Raw genomic sequence first — 25020 nt, forward strand, 5'->3', positions numbered from 1 at the left:
GGTAGCGCTCCGGAGTTACGGGTATATCACTGTTTATGTTATACTCCACAATATAAAGAGTGCACTCACCCGGTGTTCAATGGAGATCCCTCCTGGATGATCTCCACTGACACCCCATATCCGGATAATCCTTCAATAAATAATCGGTCGTCCCCTTGTATCTTGCCGGGCTAGTCAGCAGGAGAGCTGCGTGGTCCTCCGTCTCTCATCCAGAGAGCCGCTCGTAATATAATGTGGAAGAAAAAACCTGGACCCGCGCTCAGGAACACACTCCAATATCGCTAATACTACTATTAATAATTTATTCCGTACAACGCGTTTCGTCCTAGTGATAGGACTTTGTCAAGTACATAATACATAATAAAACATATTACAATTGCTGTTTTACAATATTACATTGACTGTTTTAAACTATAAATATAGCGATTGTAATATGTTTTATTATGTATTATGTACTTGACAAAGTCCTATTACTAGGACGAAACGCGTTGTACGGAATAAATTATTAATAGTAGTATTAGCGATATCGGAGTGTGTTCCTGAGTGCGGGTCCAGGTTTTTCCTTCCACATTATAAGTTCAGAGAAGAGTTACCAAGATGGTGAGCAGTCTGCAAATCATGTCCTATGAGGAACGGTTAAAGTATCTGGGAATGTTTAGCAGAAGAGAAGGCTGAGAGGAGACCTAATAGCTGCCTACAAATATCTGAAGGGCTGTCACAGTGCAGAGGGATCAGCCCTATTCTCACTTGCACAAGGAAAGACTAGAAGCATGGGATGAAACTGAAAGGGAGGAGACACAAATTAAATATTAGAAAAAACTTTCTGACAGTGAGGGTGATCAATGAGTGGAACAGGTTACCACGGGAAGTGGTGAGTTCTCCTTTAATGGAAGGGTTCAAACGAAGGCTGGACAAATATCTGTCTGGGATGATTTAGTGAATCCTGCACTGAGCAGGGGGTTGGACCAGATGACCCTGGAGGTCACTTCCAACTCTACCATCAACAGAGATGAGGAGTCTGTATGCCCCCTAGTGGAGGATCTGCTGTAAGAAGACTATCACAAAGCTATTTGACCCACATACAGGGAAGGGGCTGAAATGGATGGAATTTCAGTTACTGGTGAAAGAGTATTTACTGTATGGGTAGCAGGGCTAGGTGTAATTGTAACCGCTATGACCCAACGTCACTGCTAGAAGAGGGAATAAAACTGGGAGAGTCACTTATAAGGAAGGATCGGGGTGTACTTCATAGACTAAATAACAGCACAATGTCAATCAGCTGCCTCTAAGGCCAGTACAATAGTGTTGTGCATCAAAAGAAAGCAAAGACTTGTGGGACAGGCACATAATAATATCGCTCTACAAAGCAGGGGTGTGGCCTCATCTGAAATATGCAGTTTAGTTTTAGGCACCGGTTCGCAGAAAGGATGCCTAGCAGCGAGAAAAAGGTAACAAGGAGATCTAAAGGATGAATAAAGATCAGTCCAAACACAAAACAAGCCCAAAAGTATCCAAAGCAAAGATGTAGTAACCACTTGGTAAAGTGTAGATGCAGTTAGGGCCCATCCAGAGCTGCACTAGGGCCTTGTTAGGGCTTTACGTCTCTGTTTCATTTTTGGAGCAGAGAAATGGAATTAAAACGGAAATAAACATTTCCCATATTCAGAACATAAATACAGCATCTCTCCTGTGTGACTTCACCAGTGTACAAGATGATGTTGACATGGATCGACTACTCAAAGCGCTCTCGCTGGTACCAACTTGTCATGGCAGAGCCTTGACTGATCACTTCAGCAGGATTGCAAGTGCGGAGTCATTAGAATACAGCATGCATACTTCTGCATGCATGAAAAGCGAACGTTCAAATCACCTCTTGATCTGTTCTACTGGCTCCCGCACTCTGCAATACCCACATACGCTCGCTGCCACCAGCAGCTGTTAAGGAAAGCTGGGACCCAGACAATAAATTATAAACACAATCTTCGAAGTTATGATTTGTTTTAAAATGGACAAGACTTGACTAATAAATTGCAGATTTATTCTAAAAAGAAAGACTAGCAGTGCAAATATATACATAAGTATGCAAGAATATACAGAAAAGGATGTTAAAATGGAGATAAGGTTCTAGAGGCATACACAATAAACAGTCTTTTAAAATAAACAGGAGAAAATAAAAGAAAGATACCGGACTGGATATTGGTCCAATTCCTGGTCATTCGTAGTCACTGAAGCAATGGCAAAGTCCTTTCACTGACGTGTAACTCCATAGGTCTGACAATTTGGATAAGGAACTCACATAGTTTTTAAAGCCTCCACAGAACCACACCCCCGCTGACATTTTTCTGACATCATCAAGGCGGGTTGAGTATATGCGGGGAAGATCTGTAGGAAAACCCTGATTTTATATTTCGGCCATATTTTCCTGGGCGGCGCACCAATGGGAAGATTTGTCCATAATGTTTAATATTAGTAATTCACCAATCCATAGATACTAAGCACGATAGGGGACTGATGCTCGTCCACACATACAAGCAATTCTGGGGGTTGCACAGGGATGGGAGTAACTGCGCAGTATCCTCTTGGTTCTGAAAATGTACCCGATGTTGAGCTAAGACTTTCGTGTGACCCATAATCTCCAATATTCAATTCTCCATTGAGATAGACACTAGCAGTATACAGTGCCAAAACGTCTACGAGAAATATCCGAGGTGTCCTCACCAGCAGGGCGGTAATTAGTATCTATCTGTCACTAGCTAACCTTATTGCCATCATGATCAAAAGACTTTCTGAGGAAGAATGCATATCACGGATTTAAGGGGAGGAAGGTCAGGTTTAACTAGCTGTGGTTTATGAGGAAAACATTTTGCACATTCTGAACATGAATACGGCTTCTCCCCTGTTTGAAGTCTCTCATGTCTAACTAGGTCTGATATCTGGGTAAAACATTTTCCACATTGTGAACACGAATATAGCTTCTCTCCTGTGTGAATTTTCTTATGTATAATGATTTGATTTAACTTAAAAACAGTTGCAAGGGGGGCGTGGCTTAGGCAGCGGTGGGAGCAGGCACCATTTCAGGAGCTCCAGGGTGCAGAGCATTTTCGGAGGAGATACAGCTCACCAGAGGCCCCCAATCAAGCCGAAAACCACAGCGCCGGCACCGCAAGAGAGAGACCTACAAAAAGAGACCAGTTAGAGGTCTCTAGCAACACCTCGGAATCGCGGCCTACTTCACTGGGTGAATCCCCGGGCTGGAGTTTGGGAGCCCGGCCGACCAGAAGTGAGGGAGGTGGCCGAAACCGGCAGCTGAAGCTCGCAATAGTGAGCAGCACGACCCAGCAGAGGGACAGCAGGGGCCAGAGAACAGCGGCCAGAGGCAGAAGTCCCTAGCTTCTGCTCCACCAGGACATTTGCACTATGCAATAAGATAACAACTTGATCATTATATATCAGCATCCTTTGCCGAACCTACTTACCTCACAAGCAGTATGACTAAAACCAAAGGTAAAATACTAAAGACCCCATCCAGAGGCACCTTATTAAATATGTTTGCATCTTAGTCCCAGACAGACCCTTCCTCCCCCACAGCCTCCCAAAGCCCATCAGAACACACAATACTATGGATCACTCCAACTTACTGGAACAAATGAAGAAAATTTTTTAAATCGAATTATCCGCGGCTGTGCGAGACTTCTCTGACCAAATCCGTGATCTAGGTCAGAGGACAGAGGAACTGGAGAGGAAAACTGAGGACATTATTGACACCTTAGAAGGAGACTGCAGCTATGTGGCAGACCTAGAATCCAAAATAGACCAGCTAGAGGCCAAATATGAAGATCTGGAAAATAGGTCCCGATGTTCTAACATTAGGATCTGGGGTCTCCCGGAGACCTTCACGGCCCTAAAAGAAATGGCTACTAATCTTTTTTCAGCACTTCTACCTCAGATTGACTAGGCTTCACTGATAATTGACTGAATCCACAGGGCACTGGCTAAACCCCCTAACCCGGACCTCCCCAGAGATGTTGTACTCAAGTTGCACTACAGTGAGGTCAGAGACCAGCTCCTGGCTACAGCTAGGAACCTCTCCCCACTACCGGGCAGGACATCCTCAGTACAACTATACACTGATATAGCCTCATCAACACTGGCAAAGTGGAGAACCTTTAGGCTAGTAACACAAGCCGTGAACTCGGCCAACATTAGATACAAGTGCAAATTCCCATTTGCACACCTCTTCCAGCATCATGGACGGTCATACTCAGTAAAAACCCTAGAGGAGGCCTACGGGATTCTGGAAAGAGCACAGATCCAAGTGGAGAGACCCCAGGAGAGCGGACGAACATGTCCACGTCCAAGGCGATCCTAGATCACACCGCGCCCCATGCAAACCAGATCTGGACTTCCCAACTAGAACTCGGGGAATAGCGAACCCAATATACCATGAAAATTGTACAAATTTAATTTGACTACTGTTCTGAGTTCCTCTCCCCCCCTTCCCCCATGATTAAGTTAGAGGGAGGTGGAGAAGAGTGGGGGAGGGGTGGCAGATGAGAAGAGGATGCCTGGGGGGGATAGCTAAGCTTTTATTGTAATACTGGGCCGGGGTGGGACCGAGCCCTGTGGACCAGTCCACGGGGGGCGCCTCCACACTGACCGGAAGAAAAATGATCATACCAATATGTTAGTCCCCAGGTGCTAGTCCAATGGTGGATTGTTAGTTGCTGAGTAACTCAAAGATGGTCGGTTCCCTGAAAGGAGACACCGATATCTTCTTTGACCACAAAGGTCCTAGGACCACAGTTAACCAAATGTTTTTTCCTGATGTGACGACCCCCTATACTTGGTGGGGGATGATTGCATCATTTATATGTTTGAAAGTTAATTTTCGTGAATTAAGGTCACAGGTCGTCAAATGTCCGAAAAGTCGGACTGGAGGACAACTGGGAGGGTAGAGGGCTCCTGGAGAGAACACTAAAGCATGCCTAGACCAGACCAACCAATGGTATGTCTAATCTCGCATAATGTGAGGGGATTTAACTCCCCGAGTAAAAGGAAAAAAGCCTTCCTGATGTTTGAAAAACACAAACCAGATATAATTTGTATCCAGGAGACCCACTTTTCCCACAACTCCGTTCCCAGATACATTAACCGCAATTACACTATAGGTTATTCATTCACAGCTAGCAAGAAACATAGAGGTGTCCTGACATTATTACATAACTCATTCCCCCTCCAAGAGATACAGACAGAAGGCGATCAAGAAGGGAGATTCTGCCTTATATGGACTACACGACCAACCAATAGTGATAGCTAATATGTACGCTCCTTTGGAAAATCCATGGCCTACAATGTGACTAATCGCGAAAAAAACTCATGCGTTTCCCAAAACACAAGATAATATGGGCAGGGGACTTCAACTTTCCCTTTAATGGGACACTTGACAGATCGAGTGACACCCCAGAGAGATTCTCGAATTCGCAAAGAAAGGACTGGGAGGCTAAACTGTCTCAACACAGGCTAGTGGATAGCTGGAGGGAGATTCGCGAAAAAGAAAGAGGTTATACCTTTTTCTCAGCGTCAAGTCAAACGTATTCAAGACTTGATTACGTCTTGATTTCTACATCACTCTTGCCTCAGCTAACGACCTCCAGACATTACCCATGTGCCTGGTCAGATCACGACCTTGCGTTGTGTGAGATCAAAGCAGAGAAGTCCACAAAGAACATATTTAGATGGAAACTAAATGAGGCCTTGGTGCGGGACCCCATCACCTCGAATAAAATTTCTAGTCAAATTACCGAATTCTTTGACCTCAACAGCGGCTCAGAAGCAAAACCTATATGGGTATGGTTTTCCCATAAGGCATATATCCGGGGCCAACTAATTCGATTATCCTCCCCCCAAAAAAGGAGAAATCACAAGCTTGCCAAGTGTTGGAAAGAAGGTTATTTCTCCTAGAAAATCTTAACCAGAGTAACCCCTTACGGGCAACAGCTAAGGAGATCAGGGATACCAAAATACAACTCAATACCTTACTATCAGAAAAAGTAGAACGAGCACTACAATGGACCAAATATAAATACTATAAATTTGCCAATAAACCAGATAAACTGCTGGCAGCCAAGTTATGGGACACACAGAGGCTTAATTCGGCATTTAAACTATACACTCCCCACAACACCACAACCACTAACCCAAATAACATTTACGACACATTTGCCAATTTCTATACCGCTCTTTATCAGGAACACAAGGGGGAGGAGAAAACCTAAGGAAGGAATTTATAAAATCTCTACCGATTCCCATTATTTCCCAAGAACAAAGAGAGTCAATAAATGCGGTCATCACTACAGAGGAAATAACAGAGGCAATAGACAAATTAAAACTAGGGAAAGCCCCAGACCTTGACGGCCTCACGGCCATTTACTACAGAAAATACAAAGATATACTAATTAAACCCCTAAATGACATGTTCCGGACTCTGATGGAGGGAAAAATTCCGCCACAGGAGTTCATAAATTCAAATCTAACAGTAATCCCCAAAGCAAACAAGGACCCTCTATCCCCAAAGAATTACAGACCAACATCCCTTTTGAATATAGATTACAAAACTATTCACCAGCATTTTAGCAAACCGAGTAAACCAACTTCTCCCAAAAATAGTCCATAAGGACCAAGTGGGTTTCATTCCACAAAGACAAGCTCCAGATAATATCAGGAAAGTACTCAATATCATTGACCAGACGCAAAAAAATAGCTCACTAACTCCCCTAGCCTTAGACATTGAAAAGGCGTTTGACTCCTTATCCTGGAAGTATTTTTTTTTTTAAATTGCAACAAATGGGATTTAACGGGGAGTTTATACAGGCCCTAAAAACCCCATATTCCACGCCATCCACCCTTCTAAAACTCCCAACGACTAAGGAACTCCAATTCCTATTAGGCGAGGCACCCGTCAAGGGTGCCCCCTCTCACCAGCGCTTTTTGCGCTAGCTATGGAACTTTTAGCGATAGCAATAAGAAATAATCCCAACATAAAAGAAGTTCACCTAGGGAAGGAGGAGTATAAATCTTTTTGCAGATGACCTCCTACTCACTATCACCCAGCCACTGACATCGTTGCCGAACTTAATGAGCTTACTGGAGAAATGGGCGACCCTAACGGGACTAAAAGAAAATGCAGATAAAAGTGACATAGCCTACGTAAACACCCCACCTTCTATATCAAAACTGGTAGATTTGAATTTTGGCTTTCAACACCAGGCACACTACATCCCATATCTAGGAGTTAATTTAACCACATCACTATCTACCTTATATAAGTGGAACTACCCACCCCTGATAAGAAAACTCTCCACTGAGCTGCAGAAATGGGACGACCCAATGTAATCCTGGGTAGGAAGGGTACACGCTGTAAAAATGAACCTTCTCCCACGAATACTCTATCTCTTCCGAACCCTGCCCATCCCAATCCCAAGTGAAGCACTGAATAACCTTCAAAAATGTATCTTTAAGTTCATATGGGCCAATAAGCACGCTAGAATAAGAAATAATGTTATGCATTACCATAAAAAACAGGGAGATCTCTCGGTCCCCAATCTGAGGAAGTACTATACAGCGGAGAGAATTGCTCAATGGATCGAGACTCTAGGGGGAACGAGAGCACCTCTGTGGGTAGGTTTGGAAGCCTCAAGAATAGCCCCACATACATTCCCAGAACTGATCTGGTCTGACGGCCCCATGATTGGGAACCTTCATGGCATGAGTCCCTTCTCATACTATTCACTACATATCTGGAGGAATACCAAATATAAACACAAACTTTCAACAAACCCCTCTAGACTATTACCCCTAATACCAAATGAGAGATCCCCCGCCCCTAGCATGGACCTGCTTCATTTTCAGTGGTGGAAAAATCAATGAAATCACTAATCTTCACCATATGATAAGAGAACTCAAGCCTGCTGACCATGAACCAATTCCAAACTAAGTTTAATCCACTGCCATCTGAGAATTATCGAGTCAATCAAGTATTCCATTTTCTAGGCTCACTCCAACTACCTTGGGTTCTCCCAGATATAACCATGTCTGAGAGATTATGCCTAAGAGACCCTATGAAAAAAAGGCCCTTTATCTCTGATTTACAGTATTCTGAACAACCCGACAAGAGAAGGCAAACTACCCTATATGGAAAAATGGGAGAAAGACTTAAATATCAATATGTCTATAGAAAGATGGAGACATTGCTGTGAAACAATATCAAAAGGTAGCCATCAAGTAACTCTGAGACCTCCCTAAAAATTCTACATCGCACCTACTTGGTGCCAGCAAGATTACACAAAATCTACCCATCCTCCTTGCCCGTTTCAGGGGGTGTGCAGAAGAAGGCTCCCAGGTGCACATCTGGTAGACTTGCCCGGTAGTAGCTAGACTATGGGCGCAAGTACACAGGCTTCTACATAGACTATTTATAGGCACCCTCCAAAAATCCCGCTCAGTGTTCTTCCTGGGAGACCGCCAACCAGGAGTCAGCTACCGTGCACATAAACTGATTCAAGTTGTTTGCATGGCAGCAAAAAAAAAATTTAAAAAAAAATCACATTGCATCCAGATGGAGCCTCTCATTCCAGGAGGTGTTGAATAGAATCTCACAGATTGCGTTGTACGAGAGACTACATGCCAAAGGGTCAGACTCGCTAGAAAATTTTGGGCAAGTTTGGGGACCCTGGATAGAGATGATAGATATTCCGGGATTTAGACATGTCCTCCAGTCGACCTAAAGTAACCAAATACCCTACCTACAGTAGCATTATGTTAAGTGGAGTAAACCGAGTAGTCCACGTGAAAAAAAATTGGTAAGGAAGAAGGAGAAGAAAAAAAAAAGAAGAGAGATGACCACACGTGACCTTTGTTGAAGTTTTATTGTTCTAAATGTTTAAGTTAAATACAGTAAACAACTTAATAGATAAGATAAATAAAAATGAAACTAATAAAGAAGGTGATTACAAGAGAATAAGTATATTTAAGCTATATGTATAAGCTTCCTGTTATTAAAATGTGTGCAATCTTATACTTTATGCCTTCTGCTGTTAAGAAAAGATATACTTATCTTGATATGCTTCTTTAATAAAAGTTACTTGAAACTAAAAACACTTGCAACATTCTGAACATAAATAGGGCATTTCTGTTGTGTGAATTCTCTCATGTAGAACTAGATTTGCTTGCTAAGTAAAACATTTACCGCATTCTGAACATGAATACGGCTTCTCTCCCGTGTGATTCCTCTTATGTGTAAGAAGACTTGAATTCCGGGTAAAACATTTCCCACATTCTGCACATGAATACGGCTTCTCTCCTGTGTGAATTTTCTTATGTATAAGAAGAGCTGATTTCTGGTTAAAACATTTCCCACATTCTGAACATGAATACGGCTTCTCTCCTGTGTGAATTTTCTTATGTATACCAAGATATGATTTCTGAGTAAAACATTTCCCACATTCTGCACATGAATATGGCTTCTCTCCTGTGTGAACTCTCTCATGCCTAACAAGGTCTGATTTCTGGGTGAAACATTTCCCACATTCTGAACATGAATACGGCTTCTCTGTGTGACTTCTCTCATGTCTAACTAGCTGTGGTTTATGAGGAAAAGATTTCGCACATACTGCACATGAATACGGCTTCTCTCCTGTGTGAATTTTCTTATGTATAACAAGAGTTAATTTCTGGTCAAAACATTTCCCACATTCTGAACATGAATACGGCTTCTCTCCTGTGTGAATTTTCTTATGTATACCAAGATATGATTTCTGAGTAAAACACTTGCCACATTCTGAACATGCATACGGCTTTTCTCCTGTGTGAATCCTCTCATGTCTAACAAGGTCCGATTTCTGGGTAAAGCATTTCCCACATTCTGAGCATGAATACGGCTTCTCTCCTGTATGTATTCTCTCATGTATAACTAGCTGTGGTTTATGAGGAAAACATTTCCCACATTCTGCACATGAATACGGCTTCTCTCCTGTATGAATTCTCTCATGTATAACTAGCTGTGGTTTATTAGGAAAACATTTCCCACATTCTGCACATGAATACGGCTTCTCTCCTGTATGAATTCTCTCATGTATAACTAGCTGTGATTTATGAGGAAAACATTTCCCGCATTTTGGGCATGAATACGGCTTCTCTGTGTGACTTCTCTCATGTCTAACAAGTTTTGATTTATAAGGAAAACATTTCCCACATTCTGAACAGGAATACGGTTTCTCTCCTGTGGGAGCTTTTTGATATTGAACATCCTTTCTGTGAATTTTCTCCTGCTTATCAGGCTGTGATGAATCAGAAGACAGGCATTGTGTAAGAGGATCAGATGGCAGATCTGTGCAGTGAAGGGCTGAAGGTAGATCTAGGATCATGACCTGCTCTTCATATGTATCCAGTGAGATACCACCATCCTTTGAAGAGATGAGATATCCCTCTGAGCTTCTGGTACAATTATCTGACAAAAAATACAGATTTTATTATTTTAACAAAACATGATGTATAATTCTGTCATGCATCAGCGAGGGGGTTAGACAGCAGGCTGTGGAACTGAGCACGCTCCATAACTGGGGGCTGTAAGCTTTTTCATACAGCTGACACCAGTCAGAATTGACCGTGAGTAAAATTATCACTGATTGTGTCAGTCACATTGTCCTCAGAATTTAAAAGACAATGTCCTCTATGCAGTTAGCCAGAAGGGGGCTCTTTGGCAACCTAAAGGAAACCCACTAATGTGATTGTGGGATGCCAATTGGTTGCCCTGGCAGCTTGAGGCCTAGTAGTAAACACTCCCAGACCTGCCACAGCATGGCTTAATAGGCGGACAATAAACTTACAATGTACAGCAATACAGAAGCATTGCAGTATATTCTACAAACAATCAAATCCTCACAGGTTCAGGTCCCCCAGAGGAACGAAGAATTATTATTTTTTTATAAACGATAATATTTCAAAGTTTAAAACACTGCACTAAAAGATCAGGGAAAGGAGAAAAGGGAAGACAGGAAGAATACCTTTACATACAGATGTAGTACTGCTTAAGCAGATTGGTCTAACGCATTAACAGGTCATGATAGCGTGCACTGCCACATTAAGAAAGCACATCCCAAGGTATTACAGGTATTTTCATCAGTTTAGAATAAGAATATAAAGTGCAGTACAGTATTCCATCCCTAGATGACACATGACGATACAGTAGGCTACTCTTCCCTGAATCTACAGTAACCCTCCAATCCTAAATTCAACATGACTCTACTAAATCATCCCAGACAGATGTCTGTTCAGCCTCTGAAGACTTGCATTGAAGGAGAACTCACCACCTTCCGTGGCAACCTGTTCCACTCATTGATCCCCTCACTGTCTAATATCTAATCTGTGGCTCCTCCCTTTCAGTTTCATTCCATTGCTTTTAGTCTTTCCTTGTGCAGATGAGAATAAGGCTGATCCCTCTTCAGATGTTTGTAGACCGCTATTAAGTCTCCTCTCAGCCTTCTCTTCTGCAAGCTAAACATTCCCAGATCCTTTAACCGTTCCTCAAAGGACATGATTTGCAGACCGCTCACCATCTTGGTAACTCTACTCTGAGCTTCCAGTTTTTCTATGTCTTTTATAAATTGGGTTGCCCAGAACTGGACCCAGTATTCCAGATGAGGTCTGACTAAGGAAGAGTAGAGGGGGATAATGACCTCACGTGATCTAGACTCGATGCTTCTCTTAATACATCCCAGAATTGTGTTTGCCTTTTTTTTCCTGCTGCATCACATTGTTGACTCATGTTCAGTCTGTGATCTATTAGTACACCAAAGTCATTTTCACATGTGCTGCTTTTTTCATTTTTCTGCCAGATGTAGAACTTTGCATTTCTTCCAGTTAAATACCATTCTGTTAGTTACCGCCCACTGTTCAAGCTGGTCTAGATTTTTTTGAGTTCTTTCTATTTTCTAGGGTTAGCCATTTCCCCTAGCTTTGTGTCATCTGCAGATTTGTACAGCTTCCCCTTAATTCCCTTATCTAGAGTTATAAAATTGTTGACCAACACTGGGCCTAGGACTGAGCCATGTTGTATATTCTGTTATCCGGGTCTATGTCTCCTTGTTGTATATGCTGTAATCTGGGTCTATGTCTCCATGTTGTATATTCTGTTATCTGGGTCTATCAAGAGTTGGTCAGTGTAAAAAGACCCTTAGTCCACTTTTGTCACTCAATTTTGATTTCCAAAGGGTTTATTTACATTAGTGATGTTTTGTCTGATGCGGTGTCGCTAGATAAAAAAGGAAGAATCACAACATGGTCATACAGCTGCAATTTGAAATATTCTAAAGCCCGTTTCCCTAGACAGCCTCCTTGTTTATCGAATCGCACATAGTTGTGATTTTCCTGCTATATGATACATTTTTAACATCAGAAACGCCTATTAACTGCAGCGGCTTGTCGATCACGACAGCGTCGTGGCATGGTTGCCTCGACACAGGCCAAGACCTGTCACCTTGTTATGCAGGACAAGGGTTAGTGCACCATTTGCAAAGACTGCTGATGCCGTCTCTCTTTGCTGCATGGATGCATGCTAGATAAGTCATGCCAGGGGGAAGATTCACTGAATTGCTCTGCCAGTCCTCAGGTGTGGAGAAGCTTTATATTCTCACCTGCCCTTTTGCTCAATGCTGCTTATTTAGCTTCATAGGGAAGCAGTGGAGAGTGGAGCTCCTTTGTGCTGGCTGTATTGCTACTTGCAAATAAGTTGTTGCAGCTTCCTTTTCAGTTGCATTTCAGTTTTCCTTTTATGTTTTCCTTTGCTGTTCGGTTTATTCCTCCAGGGGTCTCTATAGGGACAATCAGGGCCCAGGATGAAGATCATGGGGCCACCTCTATTGAGGCGATTACTTCTCTTCTACGCAGGGACCCTTCAACCCCCTGCTAGGTTAGGGCCAGGCTTCCTTCTCCCTAGAGTGGTTCTACTGTTCAGCACAGTATGGTGCACACTGTCTACTGTGCATAATATTATCAACTGCAGTATTTGTGTACACCACCCTGCGTCTGTGCTGAGCGAAGTGCTCGCAAGCTGCATGGACATGACACTAACTTTCTCATGATAAATTAGTGTGATTTTATTGAGCGAGAAAATTGTGGGCAGCAGAAACACGATGAAAGATTTTTTTTCACAAGAAAAAGCATCACTAGTGCTACAAAATCACATGTACGTAGCGCTGATCTCACCATCGGCCTTGTGAGAGAGCTACTTCTCCCTCATCAGTACAGATATGGTAGAATGATAAGTAATTCCTGCTGTTAGCTGTACTGTTCAGACACAGTCCTCTGCTTCTGTGTCTGGCAGGCATGGGCATTGTCCTGCTCTCACTGTTCACTGAATTCACATTTATTCTCCTCCTGCACTCCTAAGGTTAATTGCTTTTGGGCCTTCTGCTCAGCTGATGCATCTTTTCTAATCAGCTCCCTGTATAGCTGCCCTGGGCCTTTCAGTTAGTGATGTTGTGTGAGTCAGGTCCATAACTCCATGTTTAGCTGCTGCTTCGGCAGTTTCCTTGCTACCTTGCCTTCTGCTCGTGTTCTGTGTATTCCGTTCATGTATCCTGCTGTCTGGAATCCTTGTCAGTCTGCACCTCCTTTGTTCCTGTATGCCCTGTATTCTGTTGTTTGTTTTATAGTTGTTCTGTCCTGTCAGGGTCAGTCAGCGCCTAGAGGAAGACCATGGGATTGTTCCTATTGGGACGAGTGCTCCGCTTATAGGCAGGGGTTTCCTCTCCTGGTTATTAGTTCAGGGTAAGATACCTTCCCTAGTTTCCATCTGCATATGGGGTTCATACATCCGATATCTTACCTCCCACGCTGGGGTCGGCTGTCAATTGTGCTGGACTCAATCATCACCTACCCGGTAGTTTGAAACAGTGGTTCCACATCCACAGTCACAACACCCATGGATCCCACAGGCTCCAACCAAGGAGGTATTCCTGAATTATTTCAGGAGATGATGCATCAACGTGAGAGGCAAGAGCAAGGCCTGTTGTATCTTCACAATTTGAGTACCCGTCTTGGTATATTTCCCCCACCATAGTGGTACCGCACCCCTCCGCTGTTGTGACAACTGCTGCAGCGTTCCCACTGGCAGCCTTTTGTTTCTGACTCCTGGCCTCGCCTGGTGGCACTGCCTCGTTATAATGGAGATCCCAGACAAGGTCAAGGTTTTGTTAACCAATGTACTTTGCACTTTGAGCCTTTGCCAAATTTTTTACCGTCAGACTGCACCAAAATCGCATTCATAATGTCTCACCTTTCTGGCCAGGCTGAGGCAAGGATCAATCCTCTCTGGGAGTGCAGTGATCCACTAGTTAATAACCTCGGTCTGTTCATAGAGTCTTTTCAGAAGGTGTTTGATGAGCCCGGTCATTCTTCTTCAGCTGCGTCCGCCCTAATATGGCAAAATAACCTCACTGTGGGCCAATATGCCATTCAGTTCCGAACATTGGCCTCAGAGCAGGGGTGGAACAACGAAGCTCTGGTAACAGCATTTTGAGAGGGACAAGCAGGTCGCATCAAAGACGAGTTGGCAGGTCGTGAGGTCCCTACCTCTCTGGACGCCCACATTTCTCTGGCAACAAGGATTAATATGCGGTTCCAAGAAAGATCTAGGGGGTTTATTCAAGAGTGGAGAGCTATCAGTCTTGCTTCTTGGTTCCAGAGACCACTTCTCTCCGCACCAACCGCTACTCAATCTAGCAATCCTAAGTCTACTTCCAGAAGAGGAGCACACACCTAGATGTATCAAGAACCTTTGCATGTATTGTGGGTATCCGAGTCACCTTGTTCGTGCTTGTCCCCTCAAACGAGGGAAATTCCTCCACCTAGGTCCAGTTGGAAAGGCTACCCTAGGTGAGGATAGCTCCTCTCCCAGGCTGAATTTACCTGTAACCATGGATCTTTCAGGGGTCAAGGTCTCCACAGCAGCCTTCTTGGATTCTGGCCCGGCTGGCAACTTCCTCCAATAAGCTTTTGTGGACTCGCATCTGCCATTTCAAGAGACTATTCGTGGTAACCACAGTTAGTGGTAGTACCCTCTCTGAAATTATTCAGTTTGCTACTGAGCTGCTGGAGTTGAGGATAGGCGTTCTCCATTCTGAGAGGATCTCCCTGCTAGTGCTGCCTGGGGCGACCAATTCTCTTCTTTTATATGTACCGTGGCTCCAATTACATAACCCCACCTGGGACTGGAGTACTGGTGAGGTATTAAGTTGGGGTACCCCCTGCTATACCAAGCACTTTCGTCCTGTGCATCCTGTTCAACATGTTACTTTACTTACACAGCCTACTGGAACCTTTTCATGGTTTTGCAGATGTCTTTGACAAGAAAGAAGCTGAATGTCTAACACCACATCGCCCTTATGATTGTCTTATAGAGCTCATGCCTCGTGCTGTGTCTCCTCAAGGTAGAGTATACCCTCTTTCTCTAACCGAGACCCAGTCCACGGCCGAATGCATTAAGGAAAACCTGGCCAAAGGGTTCACCCGTAAATCCTCATCTTCTGCCGGGGTGTTTTTCTTCTTTGTTAAAAAGAAGGAAGGGTTGCTACGGCCCTGTATCGACTATCGTGATCTGAACGCAATGACGGTAAAGAGTAAATATCCTTTACCTTTGATCCCGGAGCAATTTGATTGCCTGCGTGGTGCTTGGATTTTCACTAAAAATCAACCTGTAGGGTGCCTATAACATGATCCGCATCCTCGGGGGAGATGCAGGGAAGACAGCCTTCAATACTCGAGACGGACACTACAAATACTTGGTGATGCCCTTTGGTCTGGTTAACGCTCCTGGCGTCTTTTTAGGAATTTGTTAAAGACATTTTCAGAGATCTCCTTTAGCAATGTGTTGTTGTATATTTGGATGATATCCTAATTTTTTCCCTCGGATATACTCTCGTACCGGAGATAGGTTTGCACGGTGTTCCGGCAATTAAGGGAGAATGTTAGTTTGCTAAATTGGAAAAATGTGCTTTTTAACTCATCGCTCCCCAATTTGGGGTATATTGTCTCCAAGCAGGGGTTGGAGATGGATCCTGAAAAAGTCTCTGGCCTCATCCCTCCTGCCTTCGGGCAATCCAATGATTCATGGGATTGGCAAACTATTACCAACAAGTTATTCCACACTTCTCCCATCTCTGCTCTCACACGAAAAGAAGCTGATGCTAAGCAAGTGTCTCCGGAGGCACAATCCGCATTGCAAGCTCTAAAGGTAGCCTTTTGAGCTGCATCTCTGCTGCACTGACCAGAGCGATCAAAGCATTTCTTTCTGGGAGGTGATGCTTCCTTTCTCGGGTGCAAAGTCTTTTTCCACGGCAGAGTGGAATTACTTTATAGGGGACCGCGACTTACTGGCTATCAAGATGGCTCTGGAATTTTGGCGGTTTCTGCTGGAGGGAGCTGCTCATCCCATTGTAATTTACACCAACCATAAAAATCTTATGTATCTGCAGACTGCTCAGCGGCTCAACCCGTCAAGCTCGGTGGGCCTTGTTCGCATGGTTTGATTTTAGATTGTATTTTCGGCCTGCCAATTAGAATATTAAGGCTGACGCACTATCCAGAGCATTTGACTGTAATGACACAAAAAATTCCATAATTTATCATTGAACCTGCCAAATTGGTGACACTAGCTTCTGTTCGGGTTAAGGATATCCCACCAGGGAAGGCGGTTGTGCCTGAGGCCGAGAGAAAGAGTATCCTGTCTTGGGGTCACTGTTTCAAAGTAGGTGGCCATTCTGGACAACGCAAAACTAGCGAGTTAATCCACCATTGGTACTGGTGGCCATCCATGATGAAGGATGTCCATGATTGAGTCTTTCTGCACTTCCTGTGTCCAGTATAAAGCGCAGAAACTGAGACCCGCAGGTCTGTTGTGTCCGGTACCTATATCTGAGATTTTATTACAGATTTACCTCCATCTAGAGGTTGTACTGTTATATGGGTAGTAGTGGACCGATTTTCTAAAATGGCCCATTTTGTGCCTCTGCCCTGTTTGCCATCCGCCAGTCAACTTGCCGAGAAGTTCATTGATCACATTTTCCGCCTCCTTGGCTTTCCTAAGCATATTGTGTCAGATAGAGGGTTGCAATTTACAACTAAATGTTGGAGATCTCTTTTTAAATTGATGGAAATATCATTAGACTTCTTTTTGGCCTATCATCCACAGTCCACCGGCAAGTGGAGAATGCTAACCAAATTCTGACCGGATACCTCTCATAACCAGCATGTCAGCGACTCCATGAAGACCTCTCCCTTCCAGCAGCAGCCTTTTCAGCAGAGAGCTTTGCCAAAATTTGACAGGATGTGAGGGTATATATATATATTGCCATATGTGTTTTTTATGCTTTTATACCTATATGCAAGTTTTATTCAATTCCAAATAAAAAAACTTATATGTCGCCTTACATCAGATATTCCAAGAGAGATGTTCTAGAAATTCAGAGAAGAAGAACCAGACATGAAGGCCGCATGTACTTGGCCGATTTCCCAGAAGCGCTGGAACAAGATATCAAGATGTTCAAATGTACATAATTTTCACTGTCTTAGGCCCGAAATCCGGACTTCTTAGAATTGAGTGGGTGATTCTTTGCACTGGAGTTAATTGAATACGTGATTTTCTGTACGTAAGCCAGAGGCGCCAGTATCAAGATAATGACTGTTATATGATTTTCACTGTCTCAGTCCGCAAATCCGGACTTCCCATATATGGTTATGAGCCCATCACCCCCTAGTGGTGAGGGGACAAAGGGTATAAGATCTCATGTAATCTGTAATAAAGCACGGCGGCGACGTGGGCACAGCCGAAAGCCATGTCCCGTGTGAGGAATGATACCAGATCCCTGTGTGGTGTCTCTTCTTGCGGCCGGCAGCGGGGCAAGTGGGGTGGGCCCGATTGGTGTTGCACTTAGAATTTTAACCCTCATAAGGAGACTAAGGTGAATCTAGAGGGGTCAGTCGCTTCCATGAAGAGGTTTGCTGATTGCAGGAATTGGTCCTTCCCACAGTTTGTCCCAGGGGATAAAGTGTGGCTTTCTTCCAAACATATCAGGCTGAGAGTTCAGTCTTATAAGCTCACCCCACGATTTTTGGGTCCGTTTGAAGTGTTGGAGAGAACTAATTACATTTGTTATAGGCTGAGACTACCTCCCTCCCCGCGTATCACCACCTCTTCCATGTCTCCTCAAACCACTTGTGCTCCACAGATTTTCCAAAAAACCCAGACCAGATGCCACTTGGGTTAGTTCAGAGAACATCTTTGAGGTGAAGAATATTCTTGATGTTAAGAAAGTTAGAAACAAAACCTTTTACCTAGTGGATTGGAAGGGTTATGGACCGGAGGAGAGGTCATGGAAGCCATCTGAGAACATCAACGCCTCACGTCTAATTCAGGAATTTCAGTGGAGAACCGGTGAGAAGGGATGGGGTGTAAGGGGGGGGGGTACTGTTAGCTGTACTGTTCAGACACAATCCTCTGCTTCTGTGTCTGGCAGGCGAGGGTGTCATTTTATCACAGGATCACAAAATCATGTGTACATAGTGCTGATATTGCCGATGCCTGTGTGAAAGAGGCTGCAGTCCCAGAAATGGAGAAATACTTCTCCTCCATCAGTATAGATATGATATAATGATAAGTAGGTGCACTGTTCAGACACAATCCTCTGCTTCTGCGTCAGGGAGGCAAGGGTGTCATCCTGCTCTCCCTGTTCACTGAACTTACATTTATTCTCTTCCAGCACTCCTAGGGTTAATTGCTTCTGGGCCTTCTGCTCAGCTGATGTATCTTTTTCTAATCACCTCTCTATATAGCTGCCCTGGGCCTTTCAGACAGTGCTGTAGTGTTGTGTGCGATTCGGGTCCATACCTCCATGTTTAGCCGCTGCTCCAGGCAGTTTTCTTGCTACCATGACTTCTGCTCATTTTCTGTGTCCTCTGTTCATGTATCCTGCTTTCTGTTATCCTCGTGAGTCTTCCTCTCTCTTTATCCTTGTTAGTCTGCACTTCCTTTGCTTCTGTACGCTCCGCTATTATTCTGTTGTTTGTTTTAGAGTTGTTCTGGCTCATCAGGGTCAGTCAGCACCTAGAGAAAGACCTTGGGGTCATCCCTATCGGGACGAGTGCTCCGCTTATAGGCAGGGGTTCCCTCTCCTGGTTATAAGTTCAGGGTAAGATACCTTCCCTAGTTTCCATCTGCATACAGTGTTCATACATCCAGTATCTTACCTCCCATGTTAGGGGGCGGCGGTCAATCGTGCAGAACTGGATCATCACCTACCCAGTAGATTGACACAGTGGTTCCACATCCACAGTCGTTACACCTGCTCACATCGGTGTGCTCCATGCCCATGTGGTAGATGTCATCATGTGTCATCGCCTACAACGGTCGGACATTTCATCCAGATTTAGTTTGGCCTCCGGCTGAATGGGGGATATACAGCGGAGACCGACGGATCCCGGAGCTTATAGCTCTATAGGAGTATCTGCAGCCGCTGACTGAGGAGAATCTGTTACTTCCCTGCTGTACTCAGTGGTTCCTACTCACCTGCAGGAATCTCCTCTTTACACCGCTGATCGCCCCTCACATTCCTCTCTGTAGCATTAATATTGGGCAGATCTTCATCCCGATACAAAAGCTGTGAGACAAATATTGTAAAAGTCAGCAGCCGGTTGGAGAAGTTGTGTGGGACGTCTTACAGGACTAAACAAGATCATTAATTATCATGAGGACCAGGACTGACCCGACAGCAGTAGTCATCAGTCATGTCAGAGTGGATGCCTTTTAGGGTTCAACTAAAAGGATTCTGTCAGCAGGTTCATGCAAGCTGAGCTCTTAGTCATGGAGGGGGCCATGCTGGCTTCTCCCTTCTGCATCATGCAGATTGACAGCTTGCTCTCCTTTTGTGTCTAGAAAGAGAGCAGGTAGTCTGCATGCTGCAGGTGGGGAGAAACCAGCATGGCCCCCTCTGTGACTCAGAAGTCAAGTCCAAACAGCATGAATCCCTTTCATTCTATAAATGTTTGCAGCTGTATTTGATTCTACATATCAGGGGACAGTACAGAGATCTCTCCCATCATCTATTATACCCAGGACTGTAACAAGGGGGCGCTCTAATAACTATGTATAATATATCAGGGGTCAGTACAGAGATCTCTCCCATCATCTATTATACCCAGGACTGTAACAAGGGGGCACTCTAATAACTATGTATAGATCTATCAGGGGTCAGTACAGATATCTCTCCCATCATCTATTATACCCAGGACTGTAACAAGGGGGCACTCTAATAACTAGTATAGATATATCAGTGGTCAGTACAGAGATCTCTCCCATCATTTATTATACCCAGGACTATAACAAGGGGGCGCTCTAATAACTATGTATATCAGGGGTCAGTACAGAGATCTCTCCCATCATCTATTATACCCAGGACTGTAACAAGTCGGCACTCTAATAACTATGTATAATATATCAGGGGTCAATACAGAGATCTCTCCCATCGTCTATTATACCAAGGACTGTAACAAGGGGGCGCTCTAATAACTATGTATTGATATATAAAGGGTCAGTACAGAGTTCTCTCCCATCATTTATTATACCCAGGACTATAACAAGGGGGCGCTCTAATAACTATGTATAATATATCAGGGTCAGTACAGAGATCTCTCCCATCATCTATTATACCCAGGACTGAACAAGGTGGCGCTCTAATAACTATGTATAGATATATCAGGGTTCAGTACAGAGATCTCTACCATCATTTGTTATACCCAGGACTGTAACAAGTCGGCACTCTAATAATTATGTATAGATATATCAGGGGTCAGTACAGAGATCTCTTCCATCATCTATTATACCCAGGACTGTAACAAGGGGGCGCTCTAATAACTATGTATAGATATATCAGGGGTCAGTACAGAGATCTCTCCTATCATCTATTATACCCAGGACTGTAACAAGGGGGCACTCTAATAACTATGTTTAGATATATCAGGGGTCAGTTCAGAGATCTTTCCCATCATCTATTATACCCAGGACTGTAACAAGTCGGCACTCTAATAACTATGTATAGATATATCAGGGGTCAGTGCTGAGATCTCTCCCATTTTGCAGCCACTCAAGGGTTTTTGACCAACTGCCTCATCCAGTATCTGACATATTTAGTGTAGCCAGTGTGCCAGTGTTCCTGTAACTTTGAGCTTGTGAGCTGCATCCAGCTAGATCTCCAGGAACATTTCGTGCCTTTGTATCTTTTGCATCCCTCTCCTTGGATCTTGTATTCCCATCATCACCATGTAGGTAGAGACTTCTAGGAGTCAGGGTCAGGAAAGGCAGCCTGGACCTCTCCACCTTCAGGAGTACCTCCAGCACAGGCCCCTTTTGTTATTGTAGAGTACCTGCATTATTTTTTGCTGTCGCCTTGGTGTCAGCTGTCTCTCCTGCCGGGTGGTTCCTTTAGGTAGGGAGACACAGTGGATCCACACCACACATAATAGTCTCTCTTACCTTTTTGGACCAGTGTCTTGCCTTATCCGTATTTCTAACATGTAACCAAATATCGTAGTTACCAAAGCTCTCGCCAGTCCAGGTGTCTGCTGTATTTTCTCTCCAGCACACCTGATGTAACCAATGAAGCCCTTGATTAGTTGCACCCGGTGTGCTTGACAACTGATCTACAAACGTGTGCTTTTGTGAGGGATTCTATTCAGGGGTGAATAATTCGGAGACGGCAGTTAAACGGCCAATGCAGCATTTTGTGGAGGAGTCAGAGGACCACTTGTTGTTTCAGTTGTGTTGAGCTATTTACATTGCTCTGGTTTGATGGCAATAAAACAAAAAGGGTTGTAAATTTGGCTAATAAACCTGATCTGCAATGGGGGAGAATAGCTTTGTGTGCAGCTCTATGAATATAGCAACTGACTAAATGCCTCCTTCAGTACAGGACAATATTCTGTTAGCTTTAGCACCAGCTGATTGGCATTGTGCAGTGAGTCAAGACATCTTAGCCTCCTCTACCTGCTGGTTCTCTGGGACACTGAGCTTTTCTTCTGGACAATCCAGGGAATACAGACGTCTGGGACATTTCTCTGGGGGGTTTATTTCCATGAGTCCATCTGTAGGAAACACACAGTGACAGAATAGATTATCTCCATGTGATGAGCAGATGATGGGCTCCAGGTGACCCCCAAGGACCGATCCCCTTCTTACAGATGATGGGCTCTAGGTGACCCCCAATGACTGATCCCCTCCATACAGGTGATGGTCTCTAGGTGACCACCCCCCCCCCAATAACTGATCCTCTCCTTACATATGATGGGCTCTAGGTGACCCCCAATAACTGCTCCCCTCCTTACAGCTGATGGCCTCTAGGTGACCCCCAATGACTGATCCCCTCCTTACAGGTGATGGGCTCTAGGTGACCCCCAATGACTGATCCCCTCCTTACAGATGACGGGCTCTAGGTGACCCCCAATGACTGATCCCCTCCATACAGATGATGGGCTCTAGGTGACCCCCAATGACTGATTCTTTCTTTACAGATGATGGGCTCTAGGTGACTCCCAATGACTGATTCTTTCTTTACAGATGATTGGCTCTAGGTGACCCCCGATGACTGATCCCCTCGTTACAGGTGATGGGCTCTAAGTGGCCCCCAATGACTGATCCCTTTCTTACACTGCTGATCAGCCCTTTTATCCGGCTCTTCTGCTTCCTCTTTAACCTCAACCTTAATAACAATCAGATTTTCACCCTAAACAAGAGAAAAAAAGGTTTGCACAAAAAGTGTTATGAAGTTTTGGTTACAGAAAAGTTTAGTAGAAAGCTGCATTACAAACGATAGAGGACGTGAACAGGATTTTTGGTATAACTTACCGTAAAATCACTTCCTCGTCCTGTTCATTGGGGGACACAATATAACTTTGGGTATAGCTTCAGCCACTAGGAGGCAACACCACGTATAAAAGTGTTAACTCCTCCCACTAGCTATGCCCCTCCGGCAAGCATTAAGCTTGTTCAGTCTATATGCAAGGAGCAGCCAAGGAGGATATGACAACAATAGTTAATACCAATGCTCAAGAACTGTAACTCATTCTACCAGCATGTGGGACTGCACTGAGGACACTCCGATCACAAGGAGTTACAGTCCTAATACACAGACTGGGTGGGTGCTGTCCTCCCCCAATGGACAGGACGAAAAAAGTGATTTTATGGTAAGTTATAACAAAAAAACTGTTTTCCCGTCTGTATCACTAAGGGACACAGCAAGTCTCTGGGGCATTCTAGAGCAGTACCCAAGGGGGTGGGAAATATAAGAGGCCACTTGTGTAAATAAGCCTAATCAGCTCTTCAGCTGCGACTTGCGTTAACGGCTGGCAAGACATCCAGCATGCCCAGAGACTGAGCATAAAGGGGCCCAAGAAACGGCCCATCTATCCACCAGGAGAGAACTCCCTACAAGGAGCTTCAATCTAACACGTATGCCGTAACACAGCCTGAAGGTATGACGTCCTTGGCGCGGTAACCCTGTACAACAGCGGAATGAAGTTAGTACAAGGATCCCACTTCGGAAGTCCAAGGAAATGACTTGTGTTGTCAGGAGGACCAGCAGAGAGCCAGGGCGACTGAATGCCACTGGAGGGAGGTAATCTTGTGAAGTCACACAGAGCCCACCTGTGACCGGTGCGTCCCTTAGGACAAGTCGCCATCGACAAAGGTGGAAACTGAAGTCTTTATTGAAGTGGATCTGGAGACCACCTGCCATAGGTCAGGATCTCTGCAGCTGCGGGGATTCCAAAAGCAGGCTGAGTGTCAGTGGGGACCCCCAACAGTGCCACACAGGGGGACAGCAGAGCAGGGCCTAGTGGGCTCAAAAAGCCACGGCCTAGAGTATGGTCATGGCAGCAGTGCAATAACCTTGCAGATTGCGCAGTGATCTGCAGAGGTATCTCCACGGCAACCCCCAAATGGCAGCTGAGCCCAACTGGGGAAGCAACGGAGGGCCCATAAAGCTGCCTCCAGACACAAAAGGGTGAAGGTGGGGGGGGGGGGGTGCAAGGCAAGGCTTTTCCCCCTGCTAGCAGCGCACCAAGGGGAATGAGATGGGAGAAAAGAGAGGATAGGGACCTAGGGAGAGGGGTCATACTTACCTCTGTATACTTATCTCCCTCTTTCAGAAGATACCCAGAGATCCATCCTCAGCCATTGTCCCTCTTGTGGCACGGAATTAGTCTCCAGCAATGTTCAACACTGCACTCGCCGTCACGGAGGAAGGGAGTTGCTCCAGGGTGGGGAACATTATGGCTGGCGGGCAGCGATCTATTGCACTAGGGCCACTTTGGGTCAGGTGTAACAGCATGGCATAGACACTGTACGGTTTGTGATCCCCGTGGGAGGAAAAGGAGAGCAGGTAGAGATCTGCCTCCCCATATTCCCATTTCCACATCTTATTTGAAGACCTAACACTAACAGCCTCCTGCAGGCACCAAGCTAAAACTGAGCTAGCTTTGTGCTTGCAGGAGGGATACAGCTAGTGGGGGGAGTTAATACTTTTATACTTGGTGTCACATCCTAGTGGCAGAAACTATACCCAAGGTCATGCTGTGTCCCCTAATGATACGGGAAATCTCAGCTTTATCTACCTGCTGCTTCTCTGGGACATCTCTCTCTGGACGGCCCTGGGAATATGGATGACTGGAACATCTCTGTGGTGGGTTTACCTTGCTGGATCCACCTATAGGAAATACCCAGAGACTGAATACATTATATATGCACTATATATTCGCTGAAGTTGATTTGGTACTGGTGTTTACCTGTTTTCATGCAAAATGTTATGAAGTTGTGGTTTCTTCAGAGGAACCGAGGAATAAAATATGTATACATATAGAGGAGTATTAGACTCTCATCAGACTGCATGTACTGATGTCCCTGTGCAGAATGTACCGCCC

General features: G+C 44.6%; 1 protein-coding gene across 2 annotated transcripts in view; it reads right to left on the bottom strand.

Annotated features, from left to right (window-relative positions):
- LOC136627267 (zinc finger protein 304-like) overlaps positions 1-25020 on the bottom strand; it is a 218256-nt gene that overhangs the window by 72795 nt on the left and 120441 nt on the right. Inside the window, exons 11-15 of one of the 2 annotated variants that reach the window (XM_066602238.1) lie at positions 24715-24806; positions 22751-22826; positions 22091-22188; positions 19619-19709; positions 8947-10504 (exon numbers count right to left, since the gene is read on the bottom strand). In XM_066602238.1, coding sequence (XP_066458335.1) covers positions 9228-10504; positions 19619-19709; positions 22091-22188; positions 22751-22826; positions 24715-24806 — 1634 coding nt within the window. In that variant the 3' untranslated portion in view covers positions 8947-9227. Of the gene's footprint in view, positions 1-8946; positions 10505-19618; positions 19710-22090; positions 22189-22750; positions 22827-24714; positions 24807-25020 lie in introns of those variants that run through there. The other variant, XM_066602237.1, reaches the window with a different exon arrangement.

The sequence above is a fragment of the Eleutherodactylus coqui genome, chromosome 5 (genome assembly GCF_035609145.1).
Source record: "Eleutherodactylus coqui strain aEleCoq1 chromosome 5, aEleCoq1.hap1, whole genome shotgun sequence".
NCBI lineage: Eukaryota > Metazoa > Chordata > Amphibia > Anura > Eleutherodactylidae > Eleutherodactylus > Eleutherodactylus coqui.